This window comes from Aulonocara sp. 'chitande type north' Nkhata Bay, linkage group LG4, assembly GCF_057382095.1.
Source record: "Aulonocara sp. 'chitande type north' Nkhata Bay isolate Kocher_YH1m ecotype deep benthic linkage group LG4, A_spYH_male_GT1.1, whole genome shotgun sequence".
In the NCBI taxonomy this organism is placed as follows: Eukaryota; Metazoa; Chordata; class Actinopteri; order Cichliformes; family Cichlidae; genus Aulonocara; species Aulonocara sp. 'chitande type north' Nkhata Bay.
The window spans coordinates 2,795,754-2,812,703 of NC_141347.1; the positions used below are offsets into that span (position 1 = coordinate 2,795,754).

The 16,950-nt window shown below is 39.8% G+C and overlaps 1 protein-coding gene across 1 annotated transcript; it reads right to left on the minus strand.

The window, feature by feature from the left end:
• Window positions 1-4,313: 4,313 nt before the first annotated feature.
• On the minus strand, window positions 4,314-5,925 carry LOC147331735 (macrophage mannose receptor 1-like). The gene is made up of 3 exons (XM_086290506.1): window positions 5,652-5,925; window positions 4,954-5,237; window positions 4,314-4,868 (listed from the first exon to the last, which is right to left on the minus strand). The coding sequence occupies exons 1-3, from the start codon at window positions 5,923-5,925 to the stop codon at window positions 4,680-4,682; spliced, it is 747 nt and encodes a 248-aa protein (XP_086146632.1). The 3' UTR covers window positions 4,314-4,679.
• Between the last annotated feature and the right edge of the window lie 11,025 nt (window positions 5,926-16,950).

Genomic DNA, 16,950 nt, shown 5'->3' on the forward strand with positions numbered 1-16,950 from the left:
GGAATACCGTCTGGACATCACAGGTTCTGTACAGCATAAGGGTTAATAAAACCGTACTTATAAGCAGGGATGCACATAAGTGGTCCGCAGGTGCGCATTCGCTGTCAAAATAAAAGACCCGCACCATATAAGAAGTTGCAACGCACGTTTGCGTACATAAGACTTTCCGGAGGAGGACAGACATTTGTTTAGACCTCTTAAAGACGTCAAAGAAGTAAGCTCCTTTAAGCAATTACTTTGGTGTTCCTCCACCTCCAAAGAAATGTCAGGAGTCCGAACCGCAAAAGAAGCACGTAGTCTCAGAAAAGTGGTTGCAGCAGGTGAGCTGGCTTCAAACAAATGATGAACGCACAGAGATGTGGTGCAGAATATGCCGTGAAAATCCCACTCTAGCGGACAAAAACAGTGCCTTTTATATGTACACAAACGCGCGTTGCAACTTCTTATCTGGTGCGCATCTTTTATTTTGACAGCGAATATACACCTGCGGACCACTTATGTGCACCCCTGCTTATATGATGAATATGATGTGTGCATTGATTTATTGATTTATTCTTGTACGTCCATGCCACAGTGGCCGAATTCTTCACCCCAGAGAGGAGGTGATCAATTTCTCCTTTCATTTTAATAAATTGAGCCATTTTGTCTTTGTTCCCTAAAACATATCACAAAGGTTAACTTGAAAAAATCAAAATTAGTTGTGTTAAGCGGCAATTCACTAGCTGGGACCACATCCTCAGTAACGTTGGGCGATGAGGGATGAGGAAGTGTGAACTGATGCTGCAGTTTGGGACTGCCGACGGCAGATCCCCATGTACTAATGTTAAGGTTCAAATATTGAGGAAGGAGAGTACAAACAACCATGGTCCAACAAGAGCTTGGTCAAACAATTGATTTTAATGAAATACACGCGTGGGGGGACCAGCTCCGTTCGCAGACAGCGCTGATCTCCGACTAATCAAAGCATAGGCAGATATTTTATACCATCAGGGTTTGAATTTAATGACGCCCCCTCATGCGTCATCAGATACACTTCATACATAGGTCACATCAAAACCACAATGACTTTTAACACAGTTTAAAAAGGAACATTGTCTCCATCTTCATGGCAGATGTTTCCTGTCAACCTTTTGACTGCTGCTTCTCGAAAACCCACAGTTACAAGCAAACATGATTAACCTCTCACCTATAAATGAACCCACTAACTGTATGTGTGTCTCGTCCTTAAATGCTCTCTCATCTCACCCGTTGCACTTCTGACCTTTCACCAGAACAGAGGCTCATCCTTACATGTAATCCTCAGAATAACCTGCACTTAGACTCTGCTTTCGATTTCACTTCTGCAAAAGGCACGCTCTGCAAACCTGCAATTTCCTGTCAGCCTGCAACTTAGTCTTTCTGAAAGACACACACTGTTTAAACATCTGAATGCAATATCAATGCTGTAGATTATATTATTAATGCAACAATAATGATGATGATTATTAACAATAGCAGCAAAATAATTTCCCTGATCTCCACACTAATGAGAAATGAATGAAGGAAAGGAAAAGAGGAGAAGAGAAGGAAAAATGGGGGGATGAAAATGAGAACAGCAGGTATTTGAGAAGGGGGGCTTTTATAGCCTGAGGCTGGAGGGGCGTGAAGGAGGCGTGGTCACACGCCTGAAATTCAGATGAAATCTCCACTACATGAAAAACTGCAGGACCCACCATACAAGCTATTTTACTGGCAATTTTTACAAAGATTATTTTTATTAAAAATAACCATAAGCAAAAGCACAAAGTCTAAAACCACAACCACTACAAAAATTTAACTTTTTTTACCACCAGTACAAAATGCTGTGATTGCAGCCATTCCCGAACTTTCTGTGAATGGTACTCATGGCCATTGATCAGTGGTTGCTGATCAAGGGTCATGAGAATTTGCATAATTAAAATTAAGGATCTGACCTACAAGCCCATTGTTCCTTCAGTGGGCTGGTTTCAGTCATTATGCAAATGTCCTGTTTATAAGATTGGAAACCTGCAGTCAGCTGAGACTGAAGAAGTCACCTGGACGAGTGACGAAACATTTCTCCCACAAAACGCTACGTCCAGATGAACAGAATCAACTTTTGGAGATTTTGTACCACCAGATTTTCATATATGTACATTTGAAAGTGTATTCCTCTCCCGCTTTCACTCCCACTACGTCCGCCATTGTTATACGCAAAATTATTCTTCTTCTACTACATTTATGCAAAAGGTGACTCCACCTATGTTAGAAGCATTTGCATCTTTTTGTCATTCCCCAGAAAGATGCAAAGCAGCAGCATTCAGCTGTAGTTTAGCGATCTTTCTGCTTCTGTTTTGGCTCTCAATCAAAGAAGAAATCATCATGTGGGATGTTTTTATTATTTTTGTTTGTTTGTTTTGCTATTTAACTCAAAGCTTACAACCTTTAGTTGTCTCATTAATTAATAACTCGCTTTGCTGCTTTCTTTACAAGCATCATGTGATTTCCATGTATTCCAGGTAGTTTTGAATGTGGAAAAAAAGCTGTGAAAATGCAACCTCAACCCCAAATCATGGATTAACTATGATTACCCGAGTTTTATGGAAAAGGCCACTTCAGTTTTAAAGTAACACCTCATGTCACGCAAAAACAAAACATCTGGGAAACAAAGTATTTGGCATCATCATGCTGGAAATGATTAAAACCCATTTTTAAAGCTATGGAACTCCAGCTAACCATGGTGGGAGGGAGGAAACTTGTAACGTCGATGAACCTGACCATTTTTTTTAAATTATATTTTTGCTATTTAAATTGTTATTCAAATTAGTATTTAAATGAATCCTAGAGTGCTTTGATGACTCATCCATGAGGTCATAAAAGAACCCAGAACAGCACCTAAAGAACTACAGACCTCACATGCTTGCGTTGTGGTCAATGATTTTTTTTTTTTTGCCTGTCCCGTTTGGCTCTTTTGCCATCAGAATTATTGTCTAAAGGCAAAGAAAGATGCCCAACGGATTTACTTTACCAAATGGACCATCCCAGCCTTGCCGTAATGATCTATTTGATTCACCTTTTATTGTTTGTTTTTTTTTTTTTTCCCTTGCTAGATACGGGACAGACTTGAATGAGGAAAAGAAAAAGGAGAAAGAAAGAGGGAGAAAGGGCAAAAAACAAAAACCAACAAAACAAGCAGACAAAAAATACATATATCAATCACCTGGATCACCTGTTAAGAGCAATAGAATAAACAACATCACGATGATATATGGGAATATAACAGTAAATACTAAATATTAAACATTATTGTGCAGCACGTAAGATCGACAGCGCACAGTGTGCTTTGAGGTAGGAGCCAAAAAGGGTGTCGTTTGTGTGTGTGAGCACCCGTGTGTACACCTGTGAGCATGGACGCGCTTGTATTTAAAAGGTTTGTTTTTAAAAGGTTCCTTCATGTAATGATCTGCTAGAGGGTGTGGGGGGGCCACAGCCCTCCCGGGCACATTGCAGTGATGTGCCCAGGAGCTCCGCCGGCAGCCAGCTGTGCCAGAGTGACCGAGCCCCAGTGGTCAATGATTTAACAATAAGAAAGAGATATTGTACGTTACCAGTCCATTAAATATACCTTATTAGTGGTAATCAGCACCATAGAAATGGGCCAATAGGGTCTCCTACAACTGCTAAGTGTATTCCTCTCCTGCTTTCACTCCCGCTTCGTCCGCCATTGTTATGCGCAAAATTCATCTTCTTCTTCTAAATTTATGCAAAAGATTCTCCCGTATGACCCGCAATGACTCCTAGGATATGGTGGACTACGAAGGATGTAACCGACCCATCCTTCAAATCTGGGGAAAAGGAAGACGCATTTGTCGTCGCATTTGGAGGACTCTTCAAATTTGGACAGCCTTCGTCACATCACTGTGATGTCATTGCTTACAGATGCGGACTTTGAAGCATGCTACCCCTGAATTTGGAAACACCCAAACCGAACAAATCCTAAACTGGGAAAAACAACTAAAACCTGAACACATGTGATGACTTGGGAACCTAAGACATGAAACATGAAACCGACCATGGACATGGACATCGACTCGCATGGAACACAGAGATACTGCATACAGATACAGATGCTGTTTTGCCCAGTGATTTGAACTACGTACTTTATTAATTGGCCATTGTCAATCACTGGCTACACCTGTCATGCAGCATGTTGTGTGACAGCAGAGCAGTGGATATTCATGATAAAAACTGCCACAAGCAGAAGAAAAAACAATGAAAGAATTTACATCAAGTGTTTTTGGTCATTTTTTGTGCAAATTATTTGACAAATTAAGAAAAGGAATTAAACCTACACCACCTGATAACTCCTCCACTGCTACTGAAATGTAGAATTTGTAGCGGGCACTCCAGGAAGCAAGAAGGAATTGCATGCCAATGCCAATGATTCTCTGACAAAGTAATGTTTAACACACAAAATTGTAATTGTATGTAAAGATACTTGTTTCTAACTTTGGCAGTGCCATGATTGTTTTCTATTATCACATATGAACAATGAAAGTATGAGTTTTCAGGGAAAATGTTAATGCGGTTGGGGTACAAACTTTTGAGCAGTCAAAACTAAGAGTCATTAATAAGGAAATCAAAATTAAACTAAAGTAGTTCTTGAGTAAATGTAGTCAGATTCAAGGCTTTATGTAACAGAAGAAGTTCTTTCTCTGCTGACAGTTTCTTATGCCATAGGATGCAGTACCACTCTTCTCGAGGACGCCACAGAAGCCATTAGTCGGGCAGCTTGGAATATTTTCATATTGCATCTGTCCTCCACCCACCCACAGCCACTTACCAGCCAGGTTACACAGGCCCGTCCACACCTGACAACATTGAACAGAGAGACAATTGTAAACATGGTGTATGAGCTTCTCAGCAACACGAATAAGCTGTAGGAAACTGTCCAACCTCATCAGTGGTAGCTTGTTGTGCTCTCTCCCGTGCATAGGTGTGGTCATCAGTAGTGATCAGTGTGGCCAGGTCGTAGCGATGGTTCCTGTAGGGAGAGTTGGGATCATTTGTGTCCACTGCACCCAGAGACCTGCAGTGGTTTAATGCCTCCTCCCACGTCTTATTCTCCTTCACCAAAACCAGTTTCTCATCATAACACATGAAAGAATGATTGTCATCGCAACCGTCAGTCCACCATACACCATCATGCTTATATACACAGTCTCCATTTGGACGTGGCTCTGAAAGAAGAAGAAGCAGAGAAGAAATATTAATTACTAGAAAAGCCTTTTTGTGTCTTTTTGTGTTGATCATGTATATGTGTGAAAGTTTTCTGTCCTTAACACTGAATACTTTTTTCAGTGCAGTTTCAACCTCGGCACATCTAACAAAATTGCAAAACATGCTGAGAAGCGTCAAATCTGGCCACCGACGTTGGCAAAAAGTGGCCTATGAAAAGTGCTTCAATTAAATAACAAACAAACAGACAAATAAATAAATAAATATAGTACTTTACAATACAAAGTACTCTTGTGTTAATACCAAAGAATTTGATCTTGCAATCTCTATAATAACTCAATAACTAGCTCAATAATTTGCACTTACACCTAAAAAAGTATAAGATAAATATTTGAGCTTTAAAACATGTTACTTACGAAAACGACTCCACTTGGTGAAGCTAGTTATCTCGTCTCCTCGGGACCATTTCCATGTATTTGTATTAGCTCGATATAATCCGATCCAGCCTCCAGATTTGAAAAATGTGTTCTCTTGTTCATTTCTGATTGTGATCAGGTCAGTGTGGTACTTTCTGCAGAAGGTCTGGGCCTTTGTCCAAGTTGTCATGTTAGACCCAGAGTAATGTTTAAAGTTTAACAGATCCCCACAGACAGGAGAAATAAAAAGCAGCAGAGGGATGAGAATGAACATCTTCCTTAGGATGCCTTGACACTGTAATGAGAAGGTATGCACAGCCAGAGAAAGGAAAAGAATCACAGAGGGGAAGACTGGAGTCCGTTGCGCTGCCACAACATTTCACTGATAATGAGTCTATATATCTTTCTGAGCAATGACAATGTAGGACACAATATAGTGTTAGGAAATGTAAGGAGAAGTTTATATAATGAATAAAAATGACCTTTCAATATAAATATAATAAATAAATATCATAATTTTTTTAAAGCAAATCAATTCCTCTAACATCTGTATTTTTAAATATACATCAACTATAAATTTAAACAAGAAAAATGACATTGCATGAAGATCTGTGCACACATACTAACATATAAAATAATAAAATGATATTTGGGTGAGGTTTGGTTAGAACAAGTACTGTGTAAATGTTACTGATCTTTAGTCAAAGTAATGTTACTTTATCAAATTAATATTTTACCTAATGCATTTGCTCAATGTCATCCTACAAGAATTTCACACGCCTAAATCATGTATGGAACAAATAACTAAAAAGCTAAATTAACTTTTTTTTTTTTTTAAATAACTAACACCTGAATAATCATTCCTAGTGAAGTGAGCCACACATAAGTGAAATACTATCAGCAGGTTAAACCATTCATTACACTGTATATCAGTTTCTACAGCAGAACTCACCTTGGCAACAGATAAGGGGGAACCTCAACGTCTACTGATGATGTGGGACACTCATGTACTGTGAAAGACCTGTCAAAGCTTTTCTTTAGCATAGGTGACTCCACCTATGTTAGAAGCATTTGCATCTTTTTGTCATTCCCCAGAAAGATGCAAAGCAGCAGCATTCAAATGTAGTTTAGCGATCTTTCTGCTTCTGTTTTGGCTCTCAATCAAAGAAGAAATCATCATGTGGGATGTTTTTATTATTTTTGTTTGTTTGTTTTGCTATTTAACTCAAAGCTTACAACCTTTAGTTGTCTCATTAATTAATAACTCGCTTTGCTGCTTTCTTTACAAGCATCATGTGATTTCCATGTATTCCAGGTAGTTTTGAATGTGGAAAAAAAGCTGTGAAAATGCAACCTCAACCCCAAATCATGGATTAACTATGATTACCCGAGTTTTATGGAAAAGGCCACTTCAGTTTTAAAGTAACACCTCATGTCACGCAAAAACAAAACATCTGGGAAACAAAGTATTTGGCATCATCATGTTGGAAATGATTAAAACCCATTTTTAAAGCTATGGAACTCCAGCTAACCATGGTGGGAGGGAGGAAACTTGTAACGTCGATGAACCTGACCATTTTTTTAATTATATTTTTGCTATTTAAATTGTTATTCAAATTAGTATTTAAATGAATCCTAGAGTGCTTTGATGACTCATCCATGAGGTCATAAAAGAACCCAGAACAGCACCTAAAGAACTACAGACCTCACATGCTTGCGTTGTGGTCAATGGTTTAACAATAAGAAAGAGATATTGTACGTTACCAGTCCATTAAATATACTTTATTAGCGGTAATCAGGTTGCCTCCTTGGCGCCTCCTGGGTGAGGTGTTCCGGGCATGGCCCACCCCTGGGGTCAACCCAAGACATGCTGGAGACATTATATCTCTCAGCTGGGCTGGGAACGCCTTTGTGTTCCCCCAGACAAGCTGGAGGAGGTGGCTGGGGAGAGGGAGGTCTGGGCTTCTCTGCTTAGGCTGGATGGATGGATGGACAGTTATTATTTAAATTATGTTAGGGAAGTAAATTTTTAGCTTGTGTCACTGCTAATTGGTAATTAAGTTACTAGTTAACTAAAATAATTATTGCCAACCACATATTCCCAATAAATTTGCTGATTGGCTATAGTTCTTCTAGCTCCAGTGCTTCATTTAAACTGTATCATACACACACTGACCCAGGGTCAGTGTAAAATAAAATTCTAGATGTCTAAACAAAGTCTGGCTCCTTTAATCCTGCATGAGAAACCTCAGGATGCAGGTTTATTAGACCTGCTTTCCTACTGGCACACCTCCCACACCTGAGAGTCTGCTTACAGCTCGTACATCATGCAAAGGCTGACAGACTCTTGGGAATAATGTAAATGATCAGTGAATTAGGTTAACACTAAACATTTTCTGTCCTTAGAGCAGAACAACAAAACCTGTGTATGCTTAAATTAGACTTTGCCCTCCTCTCTTTGTTGTGTCCCTGTGTCAACAGCACTATTTTTACAATTAGCTGAATCTGTTATTTGTAAACATATTTTTTATTCAGGTGTAGGAAAAATACGTAAGAGTACACACTCCAGGACTGCTAAAATGAAGGCGGTGCAGGGGTTGTACTGGAATAATGGCTGATCAAAGGTACTATACTTAATTTGGACCACTGGACCAGCCACATCAGCCTTTTGTGAGGTCAGTCTGAAAGGGAATACAAAAATTAAGTGCAGCTTCCTGAGAAGTGGACTATACACACAGAAACACGTGGTCAGCCATACAGTTGTTGAAAACTTGCTGTAATTTTAAACAGATTTGCAACTCTAACTAATGTCTGTCTCTCTGTTAGCCCTGCGAAAGACGTGACCTGTCCAGACTGACTGTACCTATGACGACTGGGACAGGCTGTAGCCCCCCCCACCCTCCCGCTGTGACCCTGGATTAAATAGGCAGAAGACAGTAGATGCATAGACTGACTTTTTTTAAATGGCTCTAGAAATCTGAGGTATTAACTGTTATTGTGTTCTTGGATTTTGTGGCATTAATATTAGAGCCAGCAATCTTTCTACAGAATCCCTACTATAAGCCATCTTCCCAGTGTTATGTGTGTCCCACCTAACACTGGGACAGAGGCAGGGTACATTCTGTCATTACTGATTCTAAGATGGTCTTTATAGAAATCCTGTTTGGTTTTTTACATTTTCTGTCCCTTTTACAGTTTGCCAGAGCAGCTCTTCACAGTCACTGTCCACATGGGTCAGTGGGAACAACAAATGCTCTGCTAATGTGTGATTCAGACCAGCAGCATCTAGCAAGGTCCGGACCACGTTTCCTTCTCCATGCTGGAGTTTTTTGTTTGTCTGTAACTGGAGAATCTGATTTTTGTTGAGGGTTTTTGAAGCTCTCTGTGCTGGAGGAACAGCCTCACACTTGCAGAGGTCATCTAAACACCCTCCCACCCTTGCTTTTATGTGGTAGATTTCAATGTCTGCTGTTATACTACAACTTAACACACTCTACAGATCCCTGATTCATTTATGACGGCTGTTTGAATCAGTCATATTTTAGGTATTACCTTTCAACAAAGACGTTTGGTGGATGTTTCTTTACAGTTTGATAATGGACCACATGCTCAGCATCTTCTTTCTTGTTTATTATTCATACACCGTAGTAGAGAGATAGAGATAACCCTATTGTCATTGCACAGTCATAACTAGTACAATAGCACAACGAATATGGAAACTGACCCATGTCGGCACTACACACAACACAACATAACACAGCACTGTAACTTTGCTTAATAAAGAAAAAGAATGAGTGTGTGTTTTTTACTGCACATTGTCATTATTATTATTTTCATTGTTGTTTGTCCATTCAGTCCTTGTACAACTGTGGCAAGAGCTTGGTCTGTATTGCCAGCAGTATTCGGACTTGTTTCTGTTGGATGTCCACGGTCAGAGCTGCCTTTGTTTGTTGTTTGGGCATAGTCATAGTTTTTTCTTTTTGTTGTTGTTGTTTTTTTTAAGGTGTAGCTAGATGGTGTGGGGCTTCCACTTGGGTGGCCTCAGGATTTCATCTTTGCTTCTTATTAAAAAGCTGGCTGACCATACGTTAAGGAGACTGGTAGAATTATTATGTACAGATAATTTACTGAATGTGAATTCTAAAAGATGATAAAATGATTACTTCGAGTAAATATCATGACTTGATAATTAAAATATCATGACTGTAATTCATGTTTTGAGCACAGTGTATGAAAGTGGACAAAGTATCAAGTACATGTATTTGTTACACTACAGTACTTCATTGAATGTAATGTGTTTAAGGCTTCTTGTAACATAAGAACTTCCTTTTGAGCTGGCAATTTCTTATACCAAAGGATGCAGCACCGTTCTTCTCAAGGACACCACAGAAGCTTTCAATTAGGCAGCATGGGATATCCACATATTGCATCTCTTCTCCACCCACCCACAGCCATTCACCCGCCAGGTAATGTAGGACTGTCCACACCTATCAGACAGATACATATAAAAACTTATAAACTAGTATGAGTTCTCAAAAATATGAACAGGGTACAGAAAACTACCCAACCTCATCAGAGTTAGCCTCTTGTGCTCTCTCTTGTGCGAAAGTGTCGGATTTGATGCGCTTTCGTCTGCAGTGTGAACATAGCCATAATCCACTGGATCACAAAATAGGTGTCATCAGGACATTACAACAAAATCCAGGGTGTCCTGGATGTGGTGTTCAGAGCTGCCCACCAGCGGGTTGAGGATCGAAGCCAGAAACTTGGAGATGTTATAGGTGACCGAGTTGATCATGCAGACAATCGGACTTAGAGGTGCACCCTGTTTATGTATTTTTGGTAAACCATACAGGCTCGGTGTAGATTCCCCTGGGTCAGCTGAGACTGAAGAAGTCACTTGGATGAGTGACGAAACGTTTCTCCCACAAAACGCTACGTCCAGATGAACAGAATCAACTTTTGGAGCTTCTGTATTTCACAGGGAGAGACAAGAAAAAGAACTAACTTCTGTCAGAGATGGAGAAAGATAAGAAAGAGGACAGGAGAGAAAGAAGAGATGTTAGATTTAAAGATAAGGAGTGTTTTTAAACCAGATATTGTGCCGGAAAATGTGACATTATCTTTTTTATTATATTATGAAATGTGCTGCAAATCAAACTCAAGTGGATTAACTGCTATTTAAACACTGCATGAAAATGTTCTGCAGTTTAGTGCAGGATAAACAAGTTTGCTGTACTGTGATAGATTCAAAGTAAAGAACAGTGATTGACTGGTACACAGTGGCTGTGGTGGTCGGTTACATCAAGTGCAGCAGAGATCGATATGAATTTTATCAGATTATGCTAAGATCTGTTGACTGATGCCTATGTAAAAATTGCCTTTTTCAGGAAACACAAAATGGGTTAAAAATTTAAAACTGCAGCAATGGAGGTTGAAAGCATTGAAAGCTGGTGCTACTAATTCTGCTGAGTTCTTTTATGAGAGAAGGCAATGCAAACTTAACATATGACTTTATCTTTGTTTTATTCAAGCAGTCAAAGGTTGGAGTTAAAAACGGCAGTCTCTTTGATCCCAGGATGATCTAAAAGAGCACCACACGCAGACAGTAAATGCTTTTAGTTACGTGTGATAAACAGGATACTAAGGTCAAGAGTTGGTCAAGAGTTGGAGGAAAGCCACAGATCTCCTTATTTGGCTAAGATCCAGCGCTTCAGCTCACATTTCTTTCTCTGCAGCTTTCTGAGCATCTCCTTATTTGGAGATAAGCCTTCTGCCAGCAACGCCCCATTACTATGGCAACCATCTTTTGCCCTCTGGTCAGAATAAGGGAGAGTGCACACCAGCAGCACCTGATTTATGGCCTCGTTGTCTTGTAGGTACTAAAACTCCCATCCACATTCTTGTGTAGGGATCTCAGTGTGTTGATATCAGAGTGAGTGAAGACTATTCTACACTGTGTGCAGTAAAAGACAAAACACAAATATGCAATGCTATTTATGAGATATTATACTTACAGATAAAAATAAATCCCAACGATTCGTACAGGTCTTTGTTGGGTTACTTTTGTTGTTGTTGTTGGGTTAATATTTGAGAGAGAGAAGACGAATATGCTCCAAGTGTAACATGCTAATTATGAGATATTAGCCTTAAGGATTAAAATAAATGCCAGCATGTTCTGACTTCTCTGGATTACTTACAAACAACCCCTCTGTCTGCATAAAAGCAGTGTTGGAATACACTGTGGTACCATGCCGTTGTGAGCATCAGTTGGACAGTATTGTATTGCAGAAAGTAGTGTGTTGCTACAAAAATGGTGAGAAAAAAGCAATTAACAATGGAAGAGAGACAGACCATCATAAGACTTAAAAATGTAAGTCACAAAGAAATTCCAAAGAAAGTCAAGGTGTCAGTGAATACAGTTTCTTTCACCAAAAACACTCAGAAACTCAGACAGGAAGAGGTCTGGCAGACAGTCACCAGCTTGTTCCTCAGAGTTTGTCTTTTCCTGGAATGCCTGCGCTGTCACCAGTTCCTCACATTGCTCAGTCAAGCTTATTACCAAGATTTGTGACCAGTAAGCTCTCCAACTCTCCTACCTCACGTAATCCACATTTGCCACTCTTTTTCCTTCCCGTAGACCGTTTGAGTTCTCCTCCAGTTCCCACACGATCCCTGAACTATGTTAATGTTTCTCCTTCACTGTAAATAAACCATCTGCACTGTCATCTAATGTGCCCGTGTGGTCTGCTATCTGGGTCCACCTGAGTTGTCTCATAACACTGTTTGGGGTGAGATAAGGAAGACAGGATAAAGACATGCTGTGTAAGAGAGCCAGAGATTAATAACAAGTATGATTCAATGCAGAGAGGTCTATGAACACAGAGTGAGTGAGAAAGGTGACTGGAAAGGAAAAACTCAGTGCATCATGGGAAACCCCCAGCAGTCTACACCTATTGCAGCATAACTAAGGGAGGATTCAGAGTCACCTGGTCCAGCCCTAACTATATGCTTTAGAAAAAAAGCTTTAAGCTAAAGTTTGAAGCCTAATCTTAAAAGTAGAGATAGTGTCTGTCTCCTGAATCCAAACTGGAAGCTGGTTCCACAGAAGAGGGGCCTGAAAACTGAAGGCTCTGCCTCCCATTCTACTTTTAAATACTCTAGGAACAACAAGTAGGCCTGCAGAGCAAGAGCGAAGTGCTCTAATAGGGTGATATGGTACTACAAGGTCATTAAGATAAGATGGGGCCTGATTATTTAAGACCTTGTATGTGAGGAGCAGGATTTTGAATTCTGGATTTAACAGGAAGCCAAAACAGGAGAAATCTGCTCTCTCTTTCTAGTCCCTGTCAGGACTCTTGCTGCAGCATTTTGGATTAGCTGAAGGCTTTTCAGTGAGTTTTTTGGACATCCAACTTGAATGAATGTTGGATGGATGAATGAATACCTTATAAGGTAGCAACTCATATCATCACTCAACTAAATTTAATCTTGACTAAGTACAACATATCCATGTGACTGCTGAAGAGCTCAGGAGCATAAAAGATGGCAAAAAATATCTTCTACCACAGGCTCTAACACTTGGAAGCATTCTCCACAAGGGCCAGAGCTGTTTTAAGACCTGTACAATATTTAGGAGGTACTTATCTTAACTGGCTTGCCAACAAAATGTCTTTTCTATGTCAATGAATTTGATATGTTGTCTTTGTGTCTGTTTATTCTTCTGCCTGTCTCAGTTTCTGCTTGCTAACAGAACTGTCATTTTAAGGAAAATGCTTTGAATATGTTGTTAGTTTTGATCAGATATGTTTCCTTAAATTATCTAATTTATTATTATTATTTATTTATTTATTATTATTATTATTATTTACAAAATATTGGATTCAATGTAGAAGGTGTAAAAATGAAGAAAACACTTGCTAATTAACCACTAATTAACTTGCGGTTGCCATCAAAATGCCTGTTGACAGATCAGAAAGCATTACTACAGTATAGCATATTTATTCATATTTTTTAATATTGTGAATTCTTGACCCTGATGTGCTATGAATCCCCCAAAATATTTAACATACTTAAAGCAACTTTTTTGTTATTGTTTTTTTTTTTTTAATTTTGCTACCTTATGCTGATTACACATGTTAACTTCAGTACTGTTTTAAATGAAGAACATTTTAATTTTTATGTTGTGTTATTATTTTTAAACACAAGGCCTGACCATTTCTGTCAAGCCAGTGAACTTGCATAAGTGGTTGAAAGACTGAATACAGTAGATCCCTCGCCATGTCCCATGACAACGTCTATTAAGCATTTTTATTCATCTTTTCATGCCTAAAGATGACTAAAAATGCTTAAGAAGAAAATTAAGGTTGTCATAATTCATGCATGACAGGGTTAACTGAGTTAGAAGTTAGCAGGGAGTTAGCTCGCTAGCTTCCAGCTAAAGGGATTTATGAAACAAATTCAAACGTACAGCTCTGCTATCACTTCCAACATAAATGAAGACAGGAAAGTAAACAGCAGTGACGTTTGTAGGGTTACTGAAGTTGGACTAGCTGGTATATAATGATGTGCTATGTGACCGCTAGCGCGACAAAGCCATGTTAGCATAACATAAACAGTAAAGCTGGAGGACGAACGCTAATGAACGGAGGACTTTTTTCAATTCTATAAAAGTTAATATGAGGGTTCCCAATGGTTAGGGGCAAATGTAATCGCATGGCAGGATGCTGTAAACAGACCAAACATCAGTCAGGAGTAGGGTTGCCAACTCCCTGAAAAATAAATAAGGGACACCTCGTGGCCAGGGCCGGGCGACCCAGTTGTCTTCACCCTTCCCAGTTTGGTGAATTTTCTAGCTCTTTTTTTGTGTGTGAAATTATTTTTTTAACCATTTGACTTGAAGTTGATTTAAGTAGATGCATATTCTATTCTTTGTGATATGAACACATGTGAAACAAATGATCATTTAGCCATTTATTTTTAGCTCAAAATGACAACATTAACACAGTAAAACAGGTCTCTTTCTTAAACAGAAGCCTGTCATGCTTAACTTTTGAGAATATAAGTAAATCTTTCTTTAAAAGAACTCTGTCCTGCTTAACTTAAAATAATAGAAAACAATAGAAAGAAAAATATTCTTGTAACAGTGCACATTTAGTGCATTTAGTACAATTGGCTTCAGTTGAGGTATTATTTCAGCTTTTCTAATGCTAATCAGCTGCTCCTGTTTGTAAACCCGCTTGTTCCCATGATTACGCATCTTAACTCATCATCATTATTCATCTATGTATTACTTTTATGTATTAGTCATCTATTTGTTGTAATCATCTATCCTTGCAGTTGTTTATTACACAAAATAAATTATATTATCACACTTCTGGCCACATAGCGCTGATATTCACTGCACATGCCCATATTAACTTTTTCCAGCCAGGTGTTTTCCTTTTCCCATTCTTCCCTTTCTCTGAGGGGAACAAACATTGCTGCTCTAATGCTGGGCTCACACTGTGCGGTTTTAGGCCCATTTTGAGCCGATTTTTGAGTGATCGGACCGATTTTGGCCTTCATCGTGCGTCGTGTAGTATACGTGGGGTAACGAGAAGTGATTAACACCTCACGACCAGCTCCCGATCATCAATCGCTCGTGAGGGTCTCACCACAGGCGCTCACACTGCTCACGTGCAAACACGTAAACGTCGGTGAAAAAGATGGAGCAGCACGGCTGTGCAGCGTGTGATCTGGACACAAGTGATGGAGGCACAACTTGTAGAACTTTGGCAAGCTCATCCGAGCCTTTTCGATGTGGCATCACAAAATTATCACGACCACAACAACCGTGAAAATAGTTGGATTTACACTGCTGCTCAATCACAGCTGCCTGATCAATGTTTTTCATTAGCAATTTAGCAAAGTTGATGGTGGTGGTGGTGTGTCTGTGTGAGTGAAAGACAGAGAGAGAGAGCGAGCGACAGATTTTCTGTTATAAACTTCATTTTATGGAGGCACAGTGTGAGCACTCAGGTCGCATCAGAGCATCGGTGAGAGTGTGAGACCTGCATCGTGACCTACCAACTTCTAACCCCTGCGAGTCAATCGTGCAGTTTGAGCAGGAGCTGAATAACGTGACTGAAAAAATCGCACAGTGTCTGCCCAGCTTTAGGTGTACTGTCGTCCGAGACTTGCACCGCAGTGTCGGCGTTTGTTTCCCTGTTGGCCATGCTTCTTGTTGTGGTCATCTGTTGTCTTCCGGTATTTTCTCCGCAAGCGACCTTTCCTCGACCAATGAGATGAGCGGTAATCTGAATTGTCATACTCGAATTGTCATAAGTGTGCTGTCAGCTCATTGGTCACAAAGCAGGAGAGGGGCTGGGAATTATGTTTTCAAACAAACCGTTAATTCCATTAAAAGTTATAGACTACTTTTGATTCTCACTGTATTACGGGACAAAGTGCGTCCCTTATTAGCTCAATACGGGACGTGTACTTTTGTTTCGAAATACGGAACGATTCCGTATTTTAAGGGACGGTTGGCAACCCTAGTCAGGAGAACCACCGAGATAATCCATCCACGATACAAGGTTAGTCACACTGCGGCATGGGCTGGGCTGTAGGTACATCGTAAGGGTTTAAAAACTGAGCTTTAAAGTGATTAGCAGTAATAAAAGCCGAGAGAAGCCGACAGTGATCACTGACTGTTTTTAGGGGCTTGTTGAGATTAAATGGAACAAGATACCAAGCATTAAAACATGTTAAAAACACAACAGTCTTATTAAATGCAGACTGGGCCCGGAAGCAGGATTCATAATCTTATCACTTAAAGACCGGACACCGGTCATGGAGGCTAACAAGTGCTGCCCAAAGAACATCTGGATTAAGCCATACGGCTTCAAAGTTTTGGTGCTTTACAGCAAACGCTCTCAGTCGCTGTTGCCATTGTCAAGCATTAGCCGCATAGACACCAGTAGTTTTCCGTCACTCTCTCATCCTCGTGTGACAGATTGTTTTCATCTTCAACTAAACTAAGTGCTGGTTGACTATTTGCAACGATGCAACTGTATGACGTCACTACCCAGAGTGCACCTTTGCTTTTAACTTAGCGTATAACAGGTATTTGTAGAAATTTAGGTCATATACAATCATAGACTGTACCTTTCCCTTCCTTACTGCAGCTCCTCTTGGTTCAGGTCTTGAATCTGTGTGGGGTTAACACAGAAAAAGAGGAAGAATCTGATGAAACTTAAGAGTTCCTCATTTAAAGTTAGTTCTTTATTCATACAGTACTGCATGTAGTTACACATTT